The 20,544-nt window shown below is 35.9% G+C and overlaps 2 protein-coding genes across 2 annotated transcripts; one reads left to right on the top strand and one right to left on the bottom strand.

The window, feature by feature from the left end:
• The first annotated feature begins 1,110 nt into the window (after positions 1-1,110).
• On the top strand, positions 1,111-6,412 carry LOC149395170 (uncharacterized). The gene is made up of 6 exons (XM_089615411.1): positions 1,111-1,345; positions 1,498-1,622; positions 2,352-2,448; positions 2,548-2,657; positions 5,560-5,634; positions 6,062-6,412. The coding sequence occupies exons 1-6, from the start codon at positions 1,276-1,278 to the stop codon at positions 6,110-6,112; spliced, it is 528 nt and encodes a 175-aa protein (XP_089471537.1). The 5' UTR covers positions 1,111-1,275; the 3' UTR covers positions 6,113-6,412.
• Positions 6,413-11,914: 5,502 nt separating this feature from the next.
• Positions 11,915-12,229, bottom strand: LOC149395169 (uncharacterized). Its single transcript, XM_089614241.1, has one exon. The coding sequence runs from the start codon at positions 12,227-12,229 to the stop codon at positions 11,915-11,917; it is 315 nt and encodes a 104-aa protein (XP_089470367.1).
• Positions 12,230-20,544: the final 8,315 nt, after the last annotated feature.

Below are 20,544 nucleotides of genomic sequence, written 5' to 3'. Positions count from 1 at the left end.
AGACGCTTACGAGGCATATCAAGAAGGAATTCGTAGATTTCAACGAGAGTCACAATCACCTCCTCAACAACAACCACAAAAAAATCCAGAAGAACATCCCGAAGAAATTCCTGAAGAAATTCCTCAACCTAGACAACAAAGGAGGAGGAGGAGAAAACCTCGTTCCGAAATGTGGAAATATTTCACCGAGATAAACGACGACGAGGGAAAGAATGGGCGATGCAACAAATGTGGGAAGATCGTCAACGCCGACAGTAGGCACCAAGGGACGTCCGCATTGCACCACCACTACAGGATTTGCGTCCTCCCCAGATCTTCCTCGTCTCACACTCAGGTAAGTAGACACGATCCCCAAGAATATAGGAAAGAACTTGTCAAGTACATAGTTTCTACCGATCAAGCATTTTCACATGTAGAAAGTAAAGGATTTGGTAGATATGTTCATTATTTGGCACCTGACATCATAGAGATTTCTAGAAAAGCTTTACGTAGTGATATCATGAAATTTTTTGAACAAGACAAAGAAGAACTGAAAGCCTTGTTCATGCTTAGGCGGTTTAATGTTGCCCTCACGTCCGATATTTGGACTGGTAATGCTAAGATGGACTACATGAGTGCTGTAGCCCATAACATAAATGAGGAGTGGAACCTTAATAAGTATATCATAGCCTTTAAGAGAGTAGAAGGTAGTCACACCACAAATAACATCTTAGATATCCTTTTAAGTGTTATAGATGAGTGGTTCCGTCCACGTTTCTTACTTAAAACAAAAACGTCTCGAACATATTTTCATTATATAGTTTGTATGTAAAGATAAAAATTTAGTTTGCATATTAACCATTTTTATTAAAAACGTAACATTTTAGTCATTTTGATTTTACATTTTAATTGAAATCAAAACGGCTTATTGATTTAACGGAACAACGACTTCCAATAAGAAACGGAAACGGCTTAATGGCTTAACGGAAGAAAAATTTCCGTTAAGTCATTAAGCCGTCCTTATTGGCTTATTGGAAGGCCGATATTTCCGTTAAGCCATAAACCGAATGCTTCAAGTTGGATCTGTCAAATAATAAAACCGAATAACCTTTACAGGCCTATTAAATTAATTGGAAACGACAGCGCGGTCGTTACTGTTTTGACGCGCGTTGTAGCCACTCGCGCATGTCCGATTCCCTTCCTGATTCAACCGAAGCAAAATCAACCCTCGACTTCCTCTTCCTAGACTTCAACTTCAACTTCAATTCAGCGCGTTCTCTCTCTCTCTAGGCTGCCATGGGAAACACATCTTCAATGCTCACTCAGTACGACATCGAGGAGGTCCAAGAGCACTGCAATGGTGTTTGTAAGGCCCGAAATACATAAAACCCTAATCCTTTGGAATCCTCGAGTGTTCTTGATTCATTTTCTTACAATGTTTTTTTTTTTTTTTTTTTTTTTTTTTTTTGTGTGTGTGTGTGTGCGTGTGTATTTAACTATTTATCGAAACTCGGTCAGTTTCGCAGCAGGAGATAGTTTCGCTGTACAAGAGGTTCTGTCAGCTCGATCGCAATGGCGGTGGTTTCGTCTCCGCGGACGAGTTCTTATCTGTCCCCGAGTTTGCTGTCAATCCTCTCTCTCAGGTCCCAATTTTCCTACTCTCTCAGGGTTTAACTCAACAATGGAACATGAAATCAGGAATATGTATGTATGTGTGCATCCATCGAGACATGCATGCTTGTGTGTGTGTGTTTGTTAATTTGAATCTTGAAGCGGAAATAATCTCTGATAAACTTCTCTGAATTGTGAAAATCAAGAACAACATGCTGTTATCACTCGTGGGGAGATTAAACCAGTTATTTTGCGTTTCTCATTATTATCGGTAAGTTGAAGAATAGAAAATAATCAGCGAGACATTTTTACTGGATGGCTAGATATCGGAATTCAAGATAAAGCTAGTGTTTAGACAAGAGACGATAGTTCAATAGTAAGACTTTCGGCCAAATAAAAAGCTGTGGGCTCAATCCAAAGTCTCGATTAAGGAAAGGGGAAAAAAAACGTGCCTCGTGTTTATACTGTTATAAATTGAATGAAGTAGAATATATTTTAAATAGAAGATCTAATTTTTTTTTTCTATACTATTAATAGAAAATATATTATGTCAACATTGTGTTAACTAAAATGGAAATACTTGTGATTCATTTGCACCTCTGATCTAACTTCAAATTATATACTTATCTCAAACAACCACTTTTAATTAGTTAATATTGAGTAATCTCAAATACGTTTCTGCAAATATATAATTGTAGCTTGTACTTTTTCTCTTCGCTTTCTGATTTGGTGCATACAGTCTGATGTTTCATGACTTTCAGAGATTGCTGAGGATGCTGGATGGATTGAATTTTAAGGAGTTTGTCGCATTCTTGTCGGCATTTAGTCCTCGTGCAAATTCGCAGCAAAAGATCGAGTGTAAAGACTCTGCGTCATTTGCATGTTGAACTACAAATCTTATTTCAGTTGTCTAGTCTTAATTAAATTATATTTTCGGGGCATGTTTTTTTTATACAGTTATCTTTAAAGTATATGATTCAGACTACAACGGGAAAGTTACATTCAATGACATGATGAACATTTTGCGGGATTTGACGGGACAGTTCATATCCGAACAGCAGAGAGAGGTATGTCACTTTCAGTACTTTCTTGTTAATTTTGTTTCATTTTTATTATTTAGGTAGCAAATTCAGGGTGTATAAAAGACTTGAGATTAGTATATTAGGAGACTAAATTCAAGAGCTAGAAGATAACACTCTCTTTTCATTTAACTCGTGTATGTCACGCTTATGGCCTTGGATATAAGGTGGAATAATCGATGCAAACCATTGTGTCTGGAAGTGTAAGGAGAGAAGTTATCTTAATTCAACGGCTAGTTTTTTTCATGGATAGTAAATTTTATAGATCACAGATTCTTTCACTAGGAAAGGGCGTGATTATCAAATTTGTCGGACTATCATCAATTAGAACTCAGGTTTTTCAGAAATAGAGTGAAGTATGGAAACCTGTTTAGGGCTGGAAAACTTCTCATTGCGACAGAAGTGGTTGAAGAATATATAAGGGCTGGGAGTAAAAGAGCATTGCTAAAGGTAGAGAAAAGCATACGAGCGAGTAGAATGGTCTTTCGTGGATTTTGTGCTTGAAAGGAAAGTATTGTACAGGAATGTCTTTCGTCGGTTTCTTTCTCAATTTATATTTGTTTTGGGGGCGGATGCACTTCAGTGGGGAGTAGATACAGATGTTTTTCACGCTATGGAATTTCACACTTGCAATTTGCAGATGATAATTTTTTTTTGTTATCAGCTCTTGGAGGAGTTGGGAGAATTTTTGAATCATCGTGGATCAGTTTTGTCGGGCCTCGGGGCTTAAAATCAATCTTCAGAAAAGTAGTCTCTTGGGAATTCGCCTTTCGGAAGGGAAGAAACTTCATTGGCTGTGGAGTTTGCATCTGCTGCCGAGTGGACTTGACCTACCAAGTACCTCGGTATGCCTTTCGGGGATAGTCCTAGACGGAAATATTTTTAGACCCAGTAGCTGCGAAGGGTTTAAAGTGATTGGAAGAGACAGTTTCTGTCTAAAGGATGGAACTTATTCAAGCAGTTTTATAGGCTCTCCAGACATAAAAGTATGCAAATCTTGAGAGTGGCTGACGATGTTGTAAAAATAATGCGTTACCTCTTATGGGAAGATTCTAACAGTACAAAAACAGACATGGAATGGCTTGGGAGGAGTGTTATCCTAAGTTAAAAGGGGGCTGGGGATGGGGAGAGTGGTATATAAAACCAGCGGTTATTAGCCAAATGGTTTTGGATTGGGACTCGCTGGGGCACAATGTTATCATTGCGATCTACGGTTACAAAGACAATCAATGGGTCATGGGGGCTTGTACGAATAGAACTTTCCTTAGTCCTTTGAAGCTATATTTTCAGTGCTCGAGGAATTATATAATAGATGTCCATATATGGAAATTTAATTCCAAGACAAGTCAGTTGTGCACTTCCGGGTAGACCAGTGGATTGGGAATAGAAGTCTTGTGGAGTATTTTCCGGATCTTGTTCGGTTATGACTGCTGTAAAAGTCTCCAATTATTATAATATCCGCCTCCTTGCCTATTCTCTAAGCTCAACCCTGACGCCGATTGTATAAGTTCTGTAGATGTCCGAGTTATGTGTTACGCCCCGATGGCATGCAATGTCAGAACTCGAAGTCCTACAGTGATTTTTCTGGAGAAAATGAAATGCTGAACCCTACTGAGATTATCGATAGTCTGAACTAGTATATGGTGTTGAAGCTATCTGAGCTAGTGTAATGCTGCTATGGTTTTCTTTGTGGCTTTTTTTTTTGAGAAATTTCATTTTCTAGACCCTAAATTAATGAAAATATCTCAATTAGACCCACTAGTTAAAGAAATATCCAAAATTGGACTTTTGTACCAATTTCGGACAAAATTACCTGCAGTCCAAATATACCCTCTATCTCTCACACTTCATCTCTTTCACTCTCACTTTCTCACTTTCTTTCTCTTTCTACCCCAAATCCGACCGAACAAACCCAAATCCGACCGAGACAAGAAAAATCCGACCTTCTCCATCAAAATCCGACCGGCCCACCTCCAAATCCGACGGTCTCCTTCCGGCGTTGGTGGTTGTCAAGTTCTCAAGGTGCCATAACTCAAAATGACAAAAAAATGTTAAATTTTTATGTTTTTTTTTCATAGTTTGATTAGTGTAGGATTGATAGGATACATGATTTTAGTGCTTATTAGTGATTTTAGGTTGATTTGAATGGGATTTGGACGAAAAAAAAATAGGTTTTAGGGTTCTTAAAAATTCTGGAAATTTTTTATGAATATCATCGGATTCGGTCGGATTTGGTCGGAATGGTTGGATTTGGTCGGATTTTATCGGATTTGGTCGGAATGGTCGGATTTGGTCGGATTTTATTGGATTTGGTCGGATTTCCATAGTGAATGAACTTTTGTCAAAAGAGATTATATGGTCTTGCAAGGGTATTTCCGTCCGAAATTGGTACAAAAGTTCAATTTTAGATATTTTTAAACTAGTGGGTCTAATTGAAATATTCTGGCGGGCGTTTTTGGGTTCAAAGTTTGATCCTTCTAGTTTTCCTAACTAATCACTGAAAAGTTACTTTTCAGTGTTTATTTGCTTCCTGGATCCTTTCAGTTTTCCTAATTTTATCACTGAAAAGTTACTTTCTATTCTAAACAAAATGAAGTTTGAAACCTGTTTTGTTTTTGCTTTTGCAAGTTGTATTGAACTTTGACGCGTACGGCTGCATTCAAATAAATATTTTTGCTAACTCGGGCTTTCATGAACAGAAATATATAAGTTTGCTTTAATCAGCTTTAAACAAAGAAAAAGTGTCGCTTGATTTTCAATGATTGGAATTAAAATCATTTATAGCACTTGCTGATTCAGCAATGAACTTCACATGGCCATGGAATCAAACATGAATTTATTTGGATTATGTATGGTAAGATCTCGTTTTCATATTTTCTCGCTTGTACAGCAAGTATTGGCTCGTGTCCTCGAGGAATCGGGCTACCAAAAGGATTGCGCATTGAGCACATCTGACTTCATGAAGGTACAACAAATTATATTTCTTAACATCAATCTCCTACAGTTCATTTAATTATTCCTTGATATTTAATTACTGGTGAAATGGGATAAGATTTTCCTTTCGAGTTCTAGTTTCTGCCCAAAATAACAGAATGAAACTCTGCTAAATTTTTACAATATTTTGGTTGGGAATGATAAATAATAAATTCCGTTACCAGTTTTTTCCCTACTCTGGCGACCAGCAAGTATCTGTACCGATTAAAAGAAAAATCATTACTTGCTTTTTTCTGTGGGACCTCTTCAGGTGTATTGTTTAAGCATTCTTCAATACATTTGAAATTAATTAGACCACATTAAAGTCATATCGCCCGGACTAAACAGTGAAATCTCAACGTCACTCATACAACTACTTCGAAAATGAAACACTGTAAATTAACCCCCATTTCTTGCAGGTTCTTGGCAACTCTAGTATGAAGATGGAGGTCGAAGTTCCAGTTGATTAAGTCGGAAGTATGGAAAATTTCCAGAGCTATATTTCTCTGAGAAAAAGAGTGTTAATTTGTGTTCATCACTTCATCTAAATTTTTGTTCGTCAAATTTTTTATAATTTTTTTGGGTGCACAAATTTGCTGTTGAAAAGATCCATGTATGTAAATCACTTTTGCCACACAAAATAACGCTAAATAATAGATGAGATGGGAAATAAAATGTTATGTGAACTCTGGATATCTCCAAATTATTAAAGAGAAGCACAACTTTTTAGCTTCAACTCGACACTTAATTCAATTATTGGTACACATTATTGGTACACTTAATGTCATACGAAGATTTATCACCAAATGAAAGTTCCAATGAATCTTCTGTCTTTGGAACTTTAATATACAAGTTAGATCGGATAAACTTTTCATCGGCTAGACAAATGATTAAAATAATGTCGTCTCTAATTTTACTGAGATACTGACAGTATTTTATAGCTGTTCGAAATTCCAGTACTGATTTAACTGATTATAATCTACTAATATACAGGTAATCAAAAGATATGTCGACGAGTTTAATCATATGATTACTATTATAAACATTTTTTTTATGGGTATATGCATGCTGCCCGGTAGATATCACACATAAATGATAAGCATAAAGTTAACCTAGTACCACTTATAGATAACCGTAGGTAAAAAGTATACCAACGGATAACCGTATGATAACCAAAGTACCTCAACTTTGGTACCGACTTGAAACCGAAATATGGCCTATATTTTAAGTGGCGAAATTTATTTATGTCAATTAAATCTAAACATAATGGTCCATTCCATGTCAATCGCCAATAATTATTTGTGGAAGAGATAGAAACTCGCTTTTCCTTGTCAGTAGGGTCATTGGTGATGCAATTCGAGAAAAATCTTCCACAAAGCGTCTATAATAACCCGCTAAGCCAAGAAAACTCTGCACTTCTTTGCATTCTTTGGCGTCGACCAATTTTTAACGGTAATCCCACACACACCTCGACGGAGAAGTCATGGGTTCAAACCCTCATGGGATGCAGAAATGCATGCCCCCTAAGATTTATTCTAATAAGTATGTAATCTTGGTGCCACCTACTATGTAATCTTGAGCGATAGTGCCACCTGCGTTTTGCACTGCTAATATATCATGTAATCCTGGCCGATAGTGCCCCTACTAAAAAAAAAAAAACTCGAGATGTGATTGAAGTTGTATGATTTATCAACAACTTTAGAATGTGATCGGAAAGAAAAATGTTCCTTTACATATTATTTTATTATTTAAATAAAAATGAGATCGCCACATGCATGTCTTATGGAGAAGATGGATGCGAATATCAATAGCATGAGAGAGAGAGAGAGAGAGAGAGAGAGAGAGAGAGAGAGAGAGAGAGAGGTATTGCTTGTGAGTTTGCAAACCTAAATGGAGATCAAAATGCTGATGCTGACGGCCACGAGGGTGCCAACAATTACGATGAAGAACTCAATAATAAATGAAATATAATCAGAAAAAATATATAAACACTTTATCTATTTTGCCCTATATTTGCCCCATTTTTTTAGTTGAATAATTGTTCTAAATGTCCTTGAAAGTGGAGAAAAATTAATTTTCTACTGAGTACCAACCAATATATCTTACGTCTCTTCATCGTTTTTCATGAAAAATTCACGTATTTCCCTTCCACACCTTCAAAGCTGACTCCTGAAGGCCCTGAGAACACTCTCCTTTGACCTCCAATGCCTCCACCTCAATCCTCGAGCTCACGCGCTTCCAGTCCGAAGGCGCGTCTGGAGGTGCCGAGGACGAGGACCGCTTCAGAGTCTGAAGGCGCGTCCGGAGGCGACTCGATCGACGGAAGTCTTCCGGAATGAGGTGCACAACCTTCGATGCCAATTGGACAACCGGATGGATGAGGTAAACATCGTTTCGTCTGGGCGGAGCACGAGCGCGACTCTTTGGCGGAGGAGGTTGCTCGACTTACTGCGGAGAAGGCCGCAGCGGAATGACTTGCGTCTGACTTGTAGGACAACCTTGACGTCAGGGTCGAGGAGGCTAGGCATGCTGCAACGGTGGAGTGTCCGGAAGCTACCACCGCCGAGAATGTCTCTCGGGTGGTCACTTTCACCTTCTTTGACTCTCTATTCCCACCGCTTGAAGGGGTCGAGCCTCCTGGTCATGGAGACGAACATGTCGACTTTGAGTAGTCGTTTTATTTTCGGCGCAAGTTTTTAGTGCATTGTTTTTCTTAGGAATTTCCTTTTTCGACGCTTTTGTCTTAGTGCTTGCTTTCTACGGATTTTTTTTTTCTCTTTTTAACGCACTTGCATTAGCGCTTGCTTTGTAAGAATTGGAGCAGTTGCTCCCTTAAATGAGATATTTTTTACTTCAAGTTCAAATGCTGTCTCTTTACGGATCTTTTGAACAAGTTTGCTATCTTCGATCGTTGATGTGTGCTCTCATTTCGATTAGCCATGGTGTATTTCGGTAGGCATGTGCCATTGTTGATTGTTTTGACAAGTCTTCTGCCGTGGCAGGATTCGGCTATCATTCCCTTAGCAATTGTGTTGGCATGTTTGCCTTTGTGGGGGTTAGGCCTGAGGCATATGAACAGTTGTATGGTTCGCGTCCTTGTTCCCGAGCGAGCGGTCACTTCTTTGGGTTTGGGACGAGTCGATCGCACTGTTAGGATGGCATGAACGTACCGTGTTTGGCGTCTTTTATTATGTTGCGTGTGGCAACTTGGTGCATCATGTGAGACGGCTTTTGTGCATCGTGACAGACATCTTAGGTTGCACCTAGTGTGTCAACTTTGGTGCGTCTTGGTAGATGGCTTAAGATGCGTCGTGGAGGATGGCTTTCGTGCGCCTTATGGCGGCTTTGAGTGCGCCTTATGGCAGTTTGGGTGCGCCTTACAACGACTTTGCCTGCATCTTTTGGATGTCTTACAGCGCACCGCGGAGGCGTCTTAGGGTGCACCGTGTATGGTGACTTTGCATGCATCTCTTGGATGTCGTACAGCGCACCGCAGAGGCATCTTTGGGTGCACCGTGTATGGTGACTTTGTCTGCATCTCTTGGATGTCTTACTACGCACCGCGGAAGCGTCTTAGGGTGCACAATGTATGATGACTTAAGTCCTTATTCATGTTTATGTTTGGGTTGAGACTTAAGTTTTTTTTTTGTTGGAGTATATTTTCTTGTGGATCTCCTTACGTGTTGCCTATGTCACTAGCCTCCCAAGTTTTTGAGTTTACAAGCGTTATCTTGATGAAATTTTTTGATAAAATGGATTTTGAAAAAAAAATCTTGAACTTTATTAATATTGCGAAAAATTTGAAACCCTAAAACATTAGCTCATAGGCCTTATTGAATTTGAGAAAATAAAGCAATAAAATTGGAGAAGCGCTGACTATTGATAGTACTGCTGTTGTCAATGGTGCCCACAAGAAGAGTAGTAGTGTCTATTTATGTACATTTGATGTAATATAGTCTCACGAAGACTCTTGCTTGTAATTGCTTATTTATTAATAAAAGTTGAAACGTTCATTCATTCTTCCTTGTCTGTTTGAAGCGTTATGATAAAACCTTAGTCTTAGGCCATAAACAAACTTAACAACTTACGAAGAGACAAATGTAGATTTGCATGAACAAACTCTTCGTAGTTTGCTTAAAACGATATATTCGCAATCTAAGGGTCAAAGGACCATTGACCTCAGTACGATTGTTAGGAGAATATATGATGTCTAGTTATGGGGCATTGAGAGTTGGAGACTCTATAGTTCTTCTAGGTATCGTCCAAAGGCACTGAAATTGACCAGTGCACTTCTAGAGACAAGATAAGAACAAACCATTTAACCTATTATGTCTCGAAGTCACTACGTATGAATTGCATCATGCTTACCTTATTCCTGAAATGAGACATGCCATTTCACAGCTTATGTATTCTCATTTGAGAAAGTCAGAGTTCGGACTCACTATGTGATTCTGAACGAGACCTATTGGTGAAGTACTAAGTTGTGAAGATGTCAAGAGTAACTTTGTGAAGTTGTCATAGATATTAAATTCATGTACAAGATTGCTGAAATGCAATGTATATCACCTCATGCTTTGTTCCTTGGAATGTGAATAAATGAACTGGCCAGTGTCCAAATTGAGTCTTGACTCTTTTGGATGAAACAATGTGACTTGTTAGCTCCTCATCAATACATTGTTTCTAACTTATTCACAAGCGCCAAATGAGTTGAGAAAATAATAGCTAGAAGGGTAAAATGGTAATTTGGTAAATCCCGACTAGTTGATGATATTCATGAAGGGTAAACATAGATAATATTCAGTGGATCCACTCATTACAATTAGGTTGAATTCTTGAGTAGAAAATAAATTCATTTGAACCGAGAGATTTTCAGTGTCAACTCTTTAGTGGAGTCAGTTGACATTAAGCTAAACTTGGAAAAAGTTTGTGAACTTTTGAGTCCAAGTATTTAGCTCAAGCTTTGTTCATTTGGATCCATGAGGTCACTATCACAAATTATATCGAGTAGGAATAGTTAAACTAGAAGCTAAGTCAAAACAAGAACTAGAAAAGTTTTACAAAAATTGTCAAAATGGTATTTTTGTCTTTTCAGACATAGCATGAAATGAATGTCAATAAATTTTTTGACATGGTCATATGATGAATTAAAACCACTCGGCCAAGTTAAAATATTTGGGCCTTGTGGATTAATTTCATTTCATAGAATTTTACTTGAAAATTCTTAATGAGCCTTTCTTATGTTGTCATGAACTAACGAAGAAGCTTCTAGAGGCTCCTTCTAGAAAAGGTGGCCGTCCAACTTGGCAAGGGAGAGACCAATTTTGTGCATTAATGTATCAAGATACTTGCCAAAAGAAAAAGAGGAAACATATTTCCTCTAGAAGGGAAGTATATGGGCGGCAATTAGAGGCAAGGAGAGAGCAAAATAAAAGAGGAAACAAATCCAATGACTTGCGTGGACTATGTTGGCCGTGTGACTCTATAGGGTAAGGAGCAAATTTCGCTCATGAATATGTGATATTCTATAGAAGAGAAAACTAACTTATTGAAGGTAATCCCTCCCCTATAAATAGAGGTCTCATTCTCATTGTTTATCCATCCAAAGTTTTAGAGATTGAGAGCTTCTCTCTCTAGCTTGGCCGCCCATTCCCTCTCTCTCTCTCTCTCTCTCTCTCTCTTAGTTTTTTTTCGTTTTTGGTTGGCACCTAGGTCCTCATTTGACCTAGCGTTTTTAGCTCTTCGACTTTGAGACTTGTTCTCGAGTCGTCGTGTTTAAAAGTGCCCACACACTAATTCCTTTCTTTCTCGAGTGATTCTTGTGATAGAAACTTTCGTGGTAGGTCTAGTTCCCGAGGAAAGAAGAGAGACGTGCTGCGAGGGGAGACGAACGTTTTAACCTTTCGAAGGCTCATCAACGTTCAAGCTTCTCAAATGTTAGTAAATTATTTTATGCTCATAATAGTTTTTATTTACATGTACTTGCTCTTTGTCTAGGTTTGTAAAATCGTTTTACTTGTTTTAAAGAAAATTTTTAAATTCCGTCGCTTGCTCGAAGCGTTAAACTTTTTCTTAACCCTAGATCAATTCCAACAACTGCATCAAGTGTTCTGCATTCCAAGGCTGATGGATCGGGGTCCCGTCCGTGTACTCGATGTAGTAAGTCCCGTCATGTATGACTTGGCGGACTCTGTAGGGTTCTTCCTAGTTTAGGCCGAGAACTCTTGATTCTAGAGTTGTAGACTTTTCCACTTCGCAGCGACGCGGGTAGGTGCCTATAACCTCTTTTCGCCGATCAAGTCTAACTCTTTCATGGCTTCGTCATTTTTTTCCTCGTTGAAAGTCTCAACTTGGAATGTGGGGATCTCGATTTCGATCGGCATCACTGCTTCGATCTCGTATGTGAGGGAGAATGGGGTTTCCCTGGTGGCATTTCGGGCGGTCATCTGGTAAGCCCATGGGGTGAATGGTAGCTCTTCGGCACATGCACCTCTCCTATCTTTGAGCTTCTTTTTGAGGTTGCTCGTTATCGTCTTGTTGAGTGCTTCGACTTGGCTGTTGGCCTGTGGATGATGTGGCGAGGAGACCATATTGCTGATCTTTAATTGATCGCAAATATCTCTTACTCGCGCGTTATCGAATTGACTGTATATACGCTATTTGAGGCACGGATCCTGGAGCGTATGCTCGACAGAGAAAACGGAGCGTGGACGAGTCCTCGGTGACGTCTCAAAGACTCTAGAATCGAGTGATCCGAGAGAGAATGTGTGTTTTATCTTGGAGATGAGGGAGATTCTTAGTAGAGAATTCCAGGCGGATCCGTGTGCGGGAGATTAAGCGCTCGGTCAGAGGAAATCGTGTGCAAAAAGTCTCCGGCAGCGTTTCAGAACTCGAAGAGCGAGTAATCTTAAGTGAGAATGAATGTGTCTCTGGCCCTCGCTGGTGGGGGGTATTTATAGTAGATGTGGAGGCCTAGGAGGGACTTTGGACGCACATCGTGGAGTGTGCCGGGGATTTGGGGAGCGCGGATTATCCTGAAGCGCATACAGGAGCGCGCGGGTGCGCGGTGCGCCATGTCTATGCGCGCCGTGCGCGCGCCTGCCTCTTTTGAGGAGTGCGCGGCGCTCTTAAGTGGGCACGTGACGCGTGGGTGAGCTCTGCTTCGTATGTGAGTTTGGGCTCGGACTTTTGGGCCATTTTGCGTGGACCTTAGCTTTCGTGGGCTTTGATGGGCTTTTTATGGTCCGGTCCGTTGAGCTTTAAAATTCAAAATTGCACGCCGTTGTGCCTTAAAATTCAAAATTGCACGCCGTTGTGCCTTAAAATTCAAAATTGCACGCAAGTCACATAGAATTTAATGTTTCGAGTTTTCTGAAAACGACCGACAACAATTGAAATATGATATTTATATATTTTGACTATTTCACTAGTTTTAAATAAATTTGAGCTATTTTACGAATTCTTTCATTTTAATTGACTTTGTAAGACCCATTACACCATTAAATAATCCACCTATTAAATAAATCTGGATTGTCATGAAAAATATATAAGATTGGAGTCTAGTCCTGCAATAATTTTAGTTGGGTTAATATGCTTTAATGGTTAAGTGCGCCTTTTTTCTAACATGTAATTATTTAATTCATTTTATCCAAATGAAACAACCACTACCAAGTGTCAATTTGGACAAGAAAAATCTATTGCAATGTTATAGTCACGATTAGTTGATTTCCCATTATTACCCGTGGTTGTGACCATTCCGTGAGATTTTTCCTATTTATTTTGTTAATTTTTTTTCTTCTTCTTGCTTTTGTCCCCTGAATAGTGAAAACATCACGCATGCTCATATAACGATGTCTATGCCTCCACGAAGACACATGACAAAATAAAGACTCGTCATTCATTTATTTATTTATATATTTATTTTTGCTTCAAATCAAGACTCGTTACTAAATTCAACCACTAATAAGATAAACATAAACTTCCACGTGCTTTCTTTTTATGATGTATGATTTCCGTAGACCATTCAAAAACATATCAATTTTGAACATCTTATTATAATAAGACACAATATTACCCTTCATTAAATCATATATTAAATTAAACATAGTTGTTTGCCCATTTTGCAAGTCTTATAACTTAGGGAAAGATCACAAAACACACTTAAAATCGATCATATAGTTTTGGAGTTTGAACACCGGTATATAAGTGGCTGATTCTAAAATTACTATTTTTTTTTTTCAAATTAGACAAATCTAAGAGTGTTTAGTTACAAACATATAACTAATAGTGATAAAATTGACACTTTTAATTACTTGTTTGTAACTAAACACTCATACATCTCACTAATTTGAAAAAAAAATAGTAATGTGGAATAACCAACTTATTTACTCCCATATGTGTATAATTCTATATAGCTTTTTTGAAATTTTCACAAAAATTAGCAGATCCCGAATACCAGATTGTCGAGTAGGAAGAAAAAGCTCTTTAATATATATAGACAAAATATAACAATATGTTTTTAACTGTAAAATTACTAAATATGTTTTAAGTTGATTGTTCAACTAGTTAGTAGAACAATTTGTTGAATAACTAATTATTTTTAATATGATAAATTAAATCAATAATCAAATAAGCAATCAATCATAAAGCAATAAATGACACAAATATTTGGTAACTTTGTTCCGTGATAAAACACCTGCTCATGGGGATTGATACGTCCGGGTGAATAACGATCCACTATCTCAATAATCAAATGTACATGATTTAGGTTTGCAGACTCCCTCTCAAACACCTACTTCTTTGATCTTTCCAATGAATGTCAATCTAAGCTCCCCTTAGATCAGAGACTCCCTCTCTTTTTCACGCAATCTTCTCCCGAACATTGACACATCACGTCAATGAAAAATCTGCGCTCACAAACTTTGCACATTTAAAATACAATAGTAGCAAGTGAGTAGCACTAGTTGTCGATGAAAATTTTCAAAGCATAGAGACTATTCAAGGCTAATGTCGGCGTGAATTGTCAAAACAGAAAACTGATTAACTTGATTCAACCCCAGAAGAGTTTTATTTTGTTAACACAAAATCTCTCACGAATCTGTTATTCTCAGAAACCAAATATCCAAGAATATCTCATCATAAAGACCACAACTCGAAAAATTATATTTCTAGTTATACTCGTGCGGGAGGACATGTGACTTTAAGTGACTCGGATCTTGAACAACTTCTTGCAGCTTGTCTTGAACAACTTTATCAAAATTGTTTTGCCAAACTAAACCATGTCACAAAGGATCCAACAAACTAGATAATGGATGACGACTAGTCTGTCTTTAATTGAATGCAAAATCAACAATCTAAATGGTTAACCAAGCAATGTACAAACAAAAACATCAAAACTTGAAAATAAATGCAGAAAACGGAACACCATACACATGTTGGTGAAAGAGGCTAAGGTGGAATCTTTTGGTCTGAGCAACAAGCGCATCCACTGAGCCACGCGAAACTGACACCTAAATGTCTGTCGATTAATCCCCACGCAACTGCCTTTAGGTTAAAGCAACCGCCTTTAGGTTAAAGGTATTGATTAAATTTTAAATAAAGAATGTTTTCTTTTATTAATTGACTAAAATAACTTGTACTATTTATAATAAAAAAACTTGTTAGTCAAAGATAAAAAAAAACTTAAACATAATATTATATTCTTTAGTTCATTGATGTTACAATAATTTGATCAACTGACACTGAAAATTTTCAAACAAGAAACTTCAATCCAAAACTTATGTGAAGGTCACTGAATTAGTCGTATTATGCTAAAGCTATTTAGATATCTATTCGAGAGACAATCACACGTTCGAAGCATGATAAGTCGGTATCACAATCATATTGCTGCCGTTACCACACAATGCGCATGCGCTGTTTGCTTAATATCCGATCCTCGGAGACACGTGGCATATTGATCAAGGAGAAAATTTTAAATAGTTCAATAATTACTCTCAATCAAAATTCTATTCTTATTATTTAAATATTAAGAATAAAGCCCATCGAATGCATAGCTCTACCCTAATAAACGTGTTCTTTTAGTTGAACTTTTTTTTTAATTTATTTATTTATTAGATAGTTATATAAAAATTTGAACATAAAATTTATAATAGGTCTTTTTTTTTTTTTTTTTTTTTTTTTTTTTTTTTTTAAATGACTACCATATATGAAGAGACCATTTAATCAAGATATAGGCTATGTTTGGCTCAACTTATTAAGCTTGATTTTAGTTTTTTCTAAAAGTTAAATAATATTTAAGTGTTTGGTAAAATTGATTTTTCTAAAAGCTCAAAAGTGTTTTTGAATATTTTAACTAAAAAACAGAAAACTACAATTTGTAGCTTTTATACATAGCTTTAGTTTTTGGTTTGTAGTTTCTCTCTCTTGACATTTTTTTTTCTTACACTAACTTTTAATTCTAATTATCTTTATATGTTTTTATCAAATAATTTTTTTGACGTCACCAAAATTTATAATTTATTTTTTACATTCTATAGACACTCACTTTGATATATTTTTTATGTACCAAAAAATATCTTATTATTATTATTAATTATATTTTATATAAATAATTATTACTTTTAAATATTAATATATATTTTACCAAACACTAAATCAGCTTTTGTTAACGGTTACAGCTATTTTACAATAGTTTACCAAACACTTATCTGTTTTTTAAAATAACAGAGTTTTTTCGTATAATTATTATAAACACCACTTTAAAAAAAGTAAAGCTATGCCAAACACTAATTGAAATACAGCAATTAAACCTGTGCATAAAATCGAGCTTGATATTCAACGCTGTTCAAGATTTATATGCAACTTGACAAAGAATATAAAACATGGCCGTGCTTTATAGCGCATGACCTAAGAGAAAAATTATGACCCATCGTTTGTCTTCATAAACAACTTGACAAAACAAATGGTCGCTTTTTTAGCAGGCTCTCATAGAAAAAAAAAATGTTTGTATCATAAAGAGGAAACCGGAAAGAATATATGTTCATTATATATATACATACATATATATATATATATATATATATATATATATATATATATATATATATCATAGTTAGAGATGAGGTTGAGAAAATTATGACAACTTGGAATGTTAGGCATGAGATAAATGTTTACAAAATTCAGTTCTTCAGTAGAATATGGTGATATGGAGGACATAAACACAAATATTGAGCAAACAAACAAATTTTGATGAAAAAAGTGATAGTTAATTCAAGGAAAAATATGGGTGATAAATATATTTCTTCCTGCCTCCATTTGCCATGATATTTCATATTCAAATAGACTAACACAAATCACACAAGCAACATAGAAATTAACAATATGGTTGACCCAAACAAATAAAATAGTAGAATTTGATTTTAATGTTTATTCATAATTCCATTTGGTCGGTGAAGTGCAAAATGGTGGGCCATTGATGTAGCCGTTGGGATCGCCATTAAAGACCTTTTAAAATTTATGAGAAGGTCCTTTTTCATATCGATTGTGTGGAAAGTCCAGAGTGATACTCAAATATTTACATTGCATTTATCACTCTGGACTTTTTATTTGAGTATTTTAGCTCCTTCAAAAAAATTTCATTGATGTATATATATATGTATATATATGTATATATATAATTTGAAACTTATAACTAGCTTTTAATTTGTATTTAGTAATAGCATTACTAAATTGATTGGAAAAAATTATTCTTAAGAGCTTGTAGTATTTATATTTTAATGAAACATTCAACAAAATAATTGGTAATATTATTAAAGTATAATGTCCAAAACAGTTCAGATGAGACTTGATGTCAAAATATTCAAAAGATAAAAAACATTCTAAGGGCCCAGTGCAAAGTTCAATTACCTCACAACTTTGAGGACCACCGATGCAAGAAATTCATTGATACTACTAGAACTGCTCATAAGTAAAAATAAAGATTTAATTTAGAGTTTTATTTTAATATATTTTTTACTCATTTGTCATTAGGTTAAAATAAAACTAGATTATTTTTTATTTACCGAAATTAACCTAAAAAATATTTTATTTTTGTGTGGCCATTTTTTTAGGTTAAAACTAATTATTTTGGTTAGCCGAAGAAAACCGGTACCGAAATTTTATTTTAACGTATAATATATATATATATATATATATATATATATATATATATATATATATGTGTGTGTGTGTGTGTGTGTGTTGGCGCGCGCGCTATGAATAATTTCATAATGTTGACTTCCTAAGCTATAAAATATCAAGAAAGGACATCTTACTTGTAAAATATCTAAAAGTAGAATTTGACTTAAAACGGACAAAAATACCATTTCAAGGCATTTAAACTTAATTTTTTAAAATAAAAATTATTTTAAATCTACCATTGAAAAAATATTGAATTTCATCCTAATTTATAGGAAGTTATCATAATGAATTTAAATTAAGATAAATTGATGAAATAGCGACTCTTTTTTGGCAATATCGACTCTTTTTGTATCATCGTAATTTATCGTAAATTACGATAAATTACGATGATTTTTTAATATCATCATCATTTATTGTAATTTTTTTTTAATTATTTTGATTAAAAAGCAACAACGATTCTTTTTGTAGTCGCTGTTGTCTAACGGAGTCGCTATTTTTCCAATTTACCTTAATGTTAATTAATTCCGATAATTTCTGATAGATAAATTACGATGAATTACGATAATTTTTAAAAAAAAGTTTAATTGTCTTGAAAATGTATTTTTGTATATTATTTGGTCAAAAGTTTATTTTTAAATATTTTGCAAATAAAAAGTTCATTCTTGATATTTTCTAACGTATATGGTTTACATTGTGAAATTACTCTTTGCTAATATAATAACCAATCCATGTAGATATATAAATGATAATATCTAACTTTCTAACTTTCTTCATACGAACATGAAGTTAATACCTCTTTAATTAGTTAAACTATTTAGTTTTGTTGATCACAAATTATGTTGCAAATAAGTCTCTATTTACAGAAATTTTGACGGGTTATACCATATAGTAAGAATGTCGAGTTCAATTTTTTTTTTTCCCTTTTCTCTAGATTTTAATCAATTTGTTGAGTTTATTTAGTTTGACAAGAAATGGTGAATCTGCTTAAATGGTCAATTTTATATATAATTGTAGTAATATGCTCAATAAATATTGTTTCTGATGAGGACATGCCCCAAAAAGAGCCGCAAGCAAAATACCAAGTGCCGGAAGGACCCGTAACGAGAGCTCGAGCGAGGAGATTCAAGGAGGAGCTTAACAATCTGATCATCAAGCTCCAAGATGAAGAAGGGGACAAGCTCGCAAAGGAGAGGATTCAAGGAAGCCAAGAAACAACAATGAAGAACGTTATTTGGGCTGAATTGAATTAGTCAGACTATTCCTATTTTCCTATTTTCAGTTTATGTTATTTGGGCCAAGACATGTTATTTAAAACGCCCAAAATGGTTTGTATTGGGTTGGTCCTTTGTTTTATGCTTATTAGTACTTAAATAAGGCTAAATGGGCTTATTAGGTTATGGGGCCCATGGAGCTGCGAATTTAACCTTTGTAAACTCTATAAATTAAGCCTTTAGGCTGAATGGAAGAGAGACAATTCTGATTTCGAGTTAAACACTTTTCTGTGAGGATTTTCATTCTCTCTTTGGTTCGTTTAGAACTATTCGAGTCTCTTACAAAGCGGTGCGTGTAGGAGTTCGAGCCCGACTCATCAGACGGCCATTCGCAGCCGTCCGTGGCGTCATTCGATCCACCTTCGTTCCTAAAACGTAGACGATCCGTCGCTGTGCTATTGGGGTATCGGGTCTCGGAGCTTAGTCGGCCGAGGTTCGTATCAAGTGGTATCAGAGCTAGTCTCTACTTTTAGGTCTGCTTATCCTTTGTTTCGTTTTCTTTGTTTTCGTCTCTTCGTTTGTGTTGTGTTCATTCCGTACGTACGTATTTGTTGTGTTGAGTCTGTGTTTGTTATCTTCGTATTAGGTCTGTGTTCTTTTCGTGCTAGGTCTGTGTTCTTGAGCATCAAAAAAAAGAAAAAAGAAAAAAAAAAGATCCAAAAAAAAAAGAAAAAAAAAAGAAAAGAAAAAAAAAAGATCCGAAAAAAAGAGGAATCCGTGGAGATCATATATTTCTTGTTAATTACCGGGGTCTGTTTTAGGAAGTCAATTTTATTCAGTTTCCCGATTTTTGGCACCTAATTTCGGAAGTATCTTTATATCTTAGTTTCCCTGATTTGCTTTTATCCCTTTTATTTCCAGAATCAATTTCCACTTAATTACCATTTCATTCTTTTCCTGATTTCGTGTGATCACAATCAATTTCAGCGTTTCACATTAATTCTGAATTAGCATTTATCTCCCGGATATCAAAAAAAAAAAAAAAAAAGAGTATTTTTGAGCTCAAGAAATTTTATTTTCCTGATAGATTCCTTGTATGTTTTGGAGCGTTTTCAGGTACCCTACATCCTATCGATATTTTTTTTGTGTCGCCATTTGTCAATTGTGGGCTGATTGTCGCACCTTGGGAGAATTGTTTTTGGGACTTATTTAAGATCCTGATCATAACTTTCCGTGGTGTTATCTTTCTTGTTTGTGTCATTTGGGGTGTCGTTTTTATTGTTCGTGTCGTTTGTGTCGTTTTGGTGTATCGTTTTCGAATTCCTTTCATCACCTTCCTGCTCTCTGAGTAGTTCGGTACGAGCCTATAGAGAGTTTGAGTGAGTGGTAAAAGGCAGAGAGAGTATAACTATCGCCATTATCAAACACGAGCGCTGAGTGATATTATTTGAGTGTAAACACGTGAGGGAGAGTTTGGTGAGGTTTTCTTTTGTTACTAACAATATCTTGCAGCAACC

This window comes from Urtica dioica, chromosome 5 (assembly GCF_054948205.1).
Source record: "Urtica dioica subsp. dioica isolate 48M chromosome 5, U.dioica_male_clone48M_v1_H2, whole genome shotgun sequence".
Lineage (NCBI taxonomy): Eukaryota > Viridiplantae > Streptophyta > Magnoliopsida > Rosales > Urticaceae > Urtica > Urtica dioica.
The sequence above is the reverse complement of the archived record's forward strand: the minus strand, read 5'-3'. Positions and strand labels throughout refer to the sequence as shown.

Excerpts from the sequence above, each read along its gene's own strand:
- LOC149395170 (XM_089615411.1), top strand. The coding sequence starts at position 1,276 with ATGGGAAACACATCTTCAATGCTCACTCAGTACGACATCGAGGAGGTC. Across the intron at positions 1,623-2,351 it reads CTGTCAATCCTCTCTCTCAG|AGATTGCTGAGGATGCTGGA; the intron begins GTCCCAATTTTC and ends CATGACTTTCAG. Across the intron at positions 5,635-6,061 it reads GCACATCTGACTTCATGAAG|GTTCTTGGCAACTCTAGTAT; the intron begins GTACAACAAATT and ends CATTTCTTGCAG.
- LOC149395169 (XM_089614241.1), bottom strand. The coding sequence starts at position 12,229 with ATGGTCTCCTCGCCACATCATCCACAGGCCAACAGCCAAGTCGAAGCA.